Source organism: Oncorhynchus mykiss, chromosome 30 (assembly GCF_057628025.1).
Source record: "Oncorhynchus mykiss isolate SJ-2025 chromosome 30, ASM5762802v1, whole genome shotgun sequence".
Classification (NCBI taxonomy): Eukaryota; Metazoa; Chordata; class Actinopteri; order Salmoniformes; family Salmonidae; genus Oncorhynchus; species Oncorhynchus mykiss.
The window spans coordinates 1,726,024-1,733,380 of record NC_143051.1 but is presented as its reverse complement, the minus strand read 5'-3'; the positions used below and the strand labels follow the sequence as shown (position 1 = coordinate 1,733,380).

At 44.2% G+C, this 7,357-nt stretch overlaps 1 protein-coding gene across 1 annotated transcript; it reads right to left on the bottom strand.

The window, feature by feature from the left end:
- Window positions 1-4,345: 4,345 nt before the first annotated feature.
- lratd2a (LRAT domain containing 2a) lies at window positions 4,346-6,687 on the bottom strand. The gene has a single exon (XM_021559728.3). The coding sequence runs from the start codon at window positions 5,609-5,611 to the stop codon at window positions 4,748-4,750; it is 864 nt and encodes a 287-aa protein (XP_021415403.3). The 5' UTR covers window positions 5,612-6,687; the 3' UTR covers window positions 4,346-4,747.
- Window positions 6,688-7,357: the final 670 nt, after the last annotated feature.

Genomic DNA, 7,357 nt, shown 5'->3' with positions numbered 1-7,357 from the left:
GTACACTTCCGACAACTTCAACTGTATACACTGTATTTTATACCAACTATTGCACCATGCCAATACCGCTCGGCCATCGCTCATCTATATATTTATATGTACATGTTCTCATTCACCCCTTTAGATGTGTGTGTATTAGGTAGTTGTTGTGGAATTGTTAGATGACTCGTTAGATATTAATGCACTGTCAAAACTAGAAGCACAAGCATTTCGCTACACTCACACTAACACCAGGGGCAAACTACCTGCCCTCTAGGACACCTACACCACCCGATGTCACAGGAAGGCCATAAAGATCATCAAGGACAACAACCACCCGAGCCACTGCCTGTTCACCCCGCTATCATCCAGAAGGCGAGGTCAGTACAGGTGCATCAAAGCTGGGACCGAGAGACTGAAAAACAGCTTCTATCTCAAGGCCATCAGACTGTTAAACAGCCACCACTAACATTGAGTGGCTGCTGCCAACACACTGACTCAACTCCAGCCACTTTAATAACGGGAATTGATGGAAATTGATGTAAAATATATCACTAGCTACTTTAAACAATGCTACTTAATATAATGTTTACATACCCTACATTAATCATCTCATATGTATATACTGTACTCCATATCATCTACTGCATCTTTATGTAATACATGTATCACTAGCCACTTTAAACTATGCCACTTTGTTTACATACCCTACATTACTCATCTCATATGTTTATACTGTACTCGATACCATCTACTGTATCTTGCCTATGCCGTCCTGTACCATCACTCATTCATATATCTTTATGTACATATTCTTTATCGCTAGACTCGCATTAACATAACCATGTGTATGTGACAAATACATTTGATTTGATTTACACTTGTGTGTATAAGGTAGTAGTTTTGGAATTGTTAGGTTAGATTACTCGTTGGTTATTACTGCATTGTCGGAACTAGAAGCACAAGCATTTCGCTACACTCGCATTAACATCTGCTAACCATGTGTATGTGACAAATACAATTTGATTTGATGAGGCTGACTGTAAACAGGTGGAAATAGGCTAGTATTCTGGTATGAGGCTGATTGTAAACAGGTGGAAACCGGCTAGTACTCTGGTATGAGGCTGACTGTAAAGCAGGTGGAAACAGGCTAGTACTCTGGTATGAGGCTGACTGTAAAGCAGGTGGAAACAGGCTAGTACTCTGGTATGAGGCTGATTGTAAACAGGTGGAAACAGGCTAGTACTCTGGTATGAGGCTGACTGTAAAGCAGGTGGAAACAGGCTAGTACTCTGGTATGAAGCTGACTGTAAACAGGTGGAAACAGGCTAGTACTCTGGTATGAGGCTGATTGTAAACAGGTGGAAACAGGCTAGTACTCTGGTATGAAGCTGACTGTAAACAGGTGGAAACAGGCTAGTACTCTGGTATGAGGCTGACTGTAAACAGGTGGAAACAGGCTAGTACTCTGGTATGAGGCTGACTGTAAACAGGTGGAAACAGGCTAGTACTCTGGTATGAGGCTGACTGTATGTAAAGCAGGTGGAAACAGGCTAGTACTCTGGTATGAGGCTGACTGTAAACAGGTGGAAACAGGCTAGTACTCTGGTATGAGGCTGACTGTAAAGCAGGTGGAAACAGGCTAGTACTCTGGTATGAGGCTGACTGTAAAGCAGGTGGACACAGGCTAGTACTCTGGTATGAGGCTGACTGTAAACAGGTGGAAACAGGCTAGTACTCTGGTATGAGGCTGACTGTAAACAGGTGGAAACAGGCTAGTACTCTGGTATGAGGCTGACTGTAAAGCAGGTGGAAACAGGCTAGTACTCTGGTATGAGGCTGACTGTAAACAGGTGGAAACAGGCTAGTACTCTGGTATGAGGCTGACTGTAAACAGGTGGAAACAGGCTAGTACTCTGGTATGAGGCTGACTGTAAACAGGTGGAAACAGGCTAGTACTCTGGTATGAGGCTGACTGTAAACAGGTGGAAACAGGCTAGTACTCTGGTATGAGGCTGACTGTAAACAGGTGGAAACAGGCTAGTACTCTGGTATGAGGCTGACTGTAAAGCAGGTGGAAACAGGCTAGTACTCTGGTATGAGGCTGACTGTAAACAGGTGGAAACAGGCTAGTACTCTGGTATGAGGCTGACTGTATGTAAAGCAGGTGGAAACAGGCTAGTACTCTGGTATGAGGCTGACTGTATGTAAAGCAGGTGGAAACAGGCTAGTACTCTGGTATGAGGCTGATTGTAAAGCAGGTGGAAACAGGCTAGTACTCTGGTATGAGGCTGACTGTAAACAGGTAGAAACAGGCTAGTACTCTGGTATGAGGCTGACTGTAAAGCAGGTGGAAACAGGCTAGTACTCTGGTATGAGGCTGACTGTAAAGCAGGTGGAAACAGGCTAGTACTCTGGTATGAGGCTGACTGTAAACAGGTGGAAACAGGCTAGTACTCTGGTATGAGGCTGACTGTAAACAGGTGGAAACAGGCTAGTACTCTGGTATGAGGCTGACTGTAAAGCAGGTGGAAACAGGCTAGTACTCTGGTATGAGGCTGACTGTAAAGCAGGTGGAAACAGGCTAGTACTCTGGTATGAGGCTGACTGTAAACAGGTGGAAACAGGCTAGTACTCTGGTATGAGGCTGACAGTAAAGCAGGTGGAAACAGGCTAGTACTCTGGTATGAGGCTGACTGTATGTAAAGCAGGTGGAAACAGGCTAGTACTCTGGTATGAGGCTGACTGTAAACAGGTGGAAACAGGCTAGTACTCTGGTATGAAGCTGACTGTAAACAGGTGGAAACAGGCTAGTACTCTGGTATGAGGCTGACTGTAAAGCAGGTGGAAACAGGCTAGTACTCTGGTATGAGGCTGACTGTAAACAGGTGGAAACAGGCTAGCACTCTGGTATGAGGCTGACTGTAAACAGGTGGAAACAGGCTAGTACTCTGGTATGAGGCTGACTGTAAACAGGTGGAAACAGGCTAGTACTCTGGTATGAGGCTGACTGTAAACAGGTAGAAACAGGCTAGTACTCTGGTATGAGGCTGACTGTAAAGCAGGTGGAAACAGGCTAGTACTCTGGTATGAGGCTGACTGTAAACAGGTGGAAACAGGCTAGTACTCTGGTATGGGGCTGACTGTAAACAGGTAGAAACAGGCTAGTACTCTGGTATGAGGCTGACTGTAAACAGGTGGAAACAGGCTAGTACTCTGGTATGAGGCTGACTGTAAAGCAGGTGGAAACAGGCTAGTACTCTGGTATGAGGCTGACTGTAAAGCAGGTAGAAACAGGCTAGTACTCTGGTATGAGGCTGACTGTAAAGCAGGTGGAAACAGGCTAGTACTCTGGTATGAGGCTGACTGTAAACAGGTGGAAACAGGCTAGTACTCTGGTATGAGGCTGACTGTAAACAGGTGGAAACAGGCTAGTACTCTGGTATGAGGCTGACTGTAAACAGGTGGAAACAGGCTAGTACTCTGGTATGAGGCTGACTGTAAAGCAGGTGGAAACAGGCTAGTACTCTGGTATGAGGCTGACTGTATGTAAAGCAGGTGGAAACAGGCTAGTACTCTGGTATGAGGCTGACTGTAAACAGGTGGAAACAGGCTAGTACTCTGGTATGAAGCTGACTGTAAACAGGTGGAAACAGGCTAGTACTCTGGTATGAGGCTGACTGTAAAGCAGGTGGAAACAGGCTAGTACTCTGGTATGAGGCTGACTGTAAACAGGTGGAAACAGGCTAGTACTCTGGTATGAGGCTGACTGTAAACAGGTGGAAACAGGCTAGTACTCTGGTATGAGGCTGACTGTAAACAGGTGGAAACAGGCTAGTACTCTGGTATGAGGCTGACTGTAAACAGGTAGAAACAGGCTAGTACTCTGGTATGAGGCTGACTGTAAAGCAGGTGGAAACAGGCTAGTACTCTGGTATGAGGCTGACTGTAAACAGGTGGAAACAGGCTAGTACTCTGGTATGGGGCTGACTGTAAACAGGTAGAAACAGGCTAGTACTCTGGTATGAGGCTGACTGTAAACAGGTGGAAACAGGCTAGTACTCTGGTATGAGGCTGACTGTAAAGCAGGTGGAAACAGGCTAGTACTCTGGTATGAGGCTGACTGTAAAGCAGGTAGAAACAGGCTAGTACTCTGGTATGAGGCTGACTGTAAAGCAGGTGGAAAATAAGTGTTTATAAATGATGAAAAGACTATGAAGGCATAGATAGGGGTTGGTACTCAGTCCCTTCCACTCTGTTCCCTACACCCTACCCCTATGGGCCCTGTTCAAAGTCATCTACTATGTAGGGATATGGTGCCTGAGGAACAACAATGCAGCTGTAGACAGCAGGGAATAAAAGACAGTTTGACTGCAAAGATGTAATGATAATTTACTTGACTTAAATTATTGGTACGGTACAATAAGCGACGTTTGATCAACCCATGCTCTGCAACATGTTTTCATGAGAATGAGATAACCTTAGGGCTACAGGTATGATGGTTACCTGGGGGAGACACGAAAACATGAACAATATATTATCATATCAATCATTATGAAACATCAATAGGCAGAGAACAAATCAATAACCTTTAAAACTATTGTTCTTCCATCAATCAAATAACAACTAGACATGAACAAGCCATTTAGATTATATTCATCAAAATGTAGAATGAAATGTGTGTTTGTAAATCCACTTAGATAGGGGTCTGTGATTGGATAGGCAAGAGCCATCGCGATCTTTATAGCAGGTGTATAAATCCATTAGATCACTGTGCGGTCTGTGCTGTTATTGGATCACTGAGTGGATTCCTTTTGATCTCTTCCACACTGTTCAAATGATTGGCCAGCTCCTGGACCACTGATGTCCTTCCCACTTGGTCGTTTCTCCTCTTCTCCATGATCAAGTCCTCTAAACACTGGAACTCCAGCATGCGAGACTGTTTATCTGACATCAGGATCTTTAACCTGTATGGCTGTTTTCCTATCCGGATCTCCCCGCCCATTTTGAACTCCCGTTTGCCAAACCTGCACCAAGCGGCAAAGCACTCTGAATTTCTCCAGCTCAACTCTCTGTCTTTAGCTCCTACCTGTTCCATAGCGTTCTGAACCACCATCTCGGCGCTGAGGGCTTTGAATTTATACAGCTCGTTGACTATCCTACATCTCCTTCCCTGGCTGGCCTCTGTCAGGAAGCTGTTCTTTATCTCTGCTCTGTGCAGGTGCACCACCTGGAAGTCACCGACATACACCGCCCAGTGAGGGTACTGTCCCGTGATTACAAACTCCACCAGGTCACCTGCCCTGCATTTGTTTAGTAGGATCTCGGGGGAGTAGGTTTCCATGCCCGCGGTCTTGACGCTCTTCTCGTAAATACAATCCCCCCGGTGGTAAACGGCGCAATCCACCTCGTTGCTCTTGTCGCAGTGTTTATGTTCCGTACCAGTGTGGTGCTCCTTATCCGCTCCATCTATGTTACGGTTTTCACCCTCCTGTTCCTCGTCATCTGTTGAGAAAATATATGACACTCCGATCCGAGGACCCTCCTCAGTGTCCAGCCCGTTGGGGTCCACTGTGGGAACTTCTGCGTAACTTTGTTGTGACTGTTTCATTTTATCCACCTGGTTGCCCATGCCTCCTCCCTGGTAGCAGATAGGGATGCGGGAATGATGCTGCTTTCTGTCAGGCTGTTAAAAGCCGAGGATCATCGCCATCTGTAGCCGCCTCTGTTCCACACAGCCCGGGTAAAACTAATGACACCCTCCCGAAGGGCTCCGATAAATCTGTAGCGGCAGGTCTCCCACAAAAGCAAAATCGTATTCCCAAGCAGCAGTCTGCTGTGATGAAGTCTATTCAAATCAACAAGTGTCTTGCTGTGGATGGATGGAGAATAACAGCATTAGTATTCAGGAAATACAATTCCATCCGTTCAGGTGTAGTCCTCTACACGCGCCTCACCTGATATTCGCTAGGCTATTCTCCATGCGTAAAGTTGGAACATTTAACTATCACGAGCAATACGATTAGGTCGGAATAACAAAAATAATAATAGACTTGAGGTTATTTGTGCCCGGTGACTAAAATGTATCTTATGTCCGTGCTGTCCGATTAAGTAGGATGAATTAATAGTTTCCGCAGTGGTGTAGTCAACACCACGGAGGCGATACTGAAACCTGCAGGTCGTTGCGGATTCGATGGCAGGCAGATCTCGGTCTTGGCACAGCTACAGCGACTGTTACAAACGCTTCTCATTTAAAGCTGTAGTGCTTATTTTCTTTTCATTTTCTTTCACATTCTGAGTTCCCCAACTCTCAAACGACGGGGTACAAAGTTAATGTGTTGGTATACATTATTACAACCCATTCTGCTCACAGGTTTCAATAATATTCTACTCCATCGGGAATAAATACGATGTAGATCAATGTGTACCACTACATAACTTTGTTATTAAACATACGTAGCAACATTGTCATTACTCTAGAACATTGTATTAAAATCGTACATAACAATATTTTTGTAATATCAGAGTGCTAATAAAGTTGCACCTGTTTGTAGTGTTGTTACACAAGTGGAAGAGAGAGAGTTTTTCTCATGGCTTCTCACTCTGCAGATTTTCTTCATTTTACCTGTAACAGCATGGCACATCGTCTAGTCTACTAAACTGTTCCTTAGTATCTCACACATAGTCTACTAAACTGTTCCTTAGTATCTCACACCTTCTAGTCTACTAAACTGTTCCTTAGTGTCTCACATCACATAGTCTACTAAACTGTTCCTTAGTGTCTCACACATAGTCTACTAAACTGTTCCTTAGTATCTCACACATAGTCTACTAAACTGTTCCTTAGTATCTCACACATAGTCTACTAAACTGTTCCTTAGTATCTCACACATAGTCTACTAAACTGTTCCTTAGTGTCTCACACATAGTCTACTAAACTGTTCCTTAGTGTCTCACATCACATAGTCTACTAAACTGTTCCTTAGTGTCTCACACATAGTCTACTAAACTGTTCCTTAGTGTCTCACATCACATAGTCTACTAAACTGTTCCTTAGTGTCTCACACATAGTCTACTAAACTGTTCCTTAGTATCTCACACATAGTCTACTAAACTGTTCCTTAGTATCTCACACATAGTCTACTAAACTGTTCCTTAGTATCTCACACATAGTCTACTAAACTGTTCCTTAGTATCTCACACATAGTCTACTAAACTGTTCCTTAGTATCTCACACATAGTCTACTAAACTGTTCCTTAGTATCTCACACATAGTCTACTAAACTGTTCCTTAGTATCTCACACATAGTCTACTAAACTGTTCCTTAGTATCTCACACATAGTCTACTAAACTGTTCCTTAGTATCTCACACATAGT

Excerpts from the sequence above, each read along its gene's own strand:
- lratd2a (XM_021559728.3), bottom strand. The coding sequence starts at position 5,611 with ATGGGCAACCAGGTGGATAAAATGAAACAGTCACAACAAAGTTACGCA.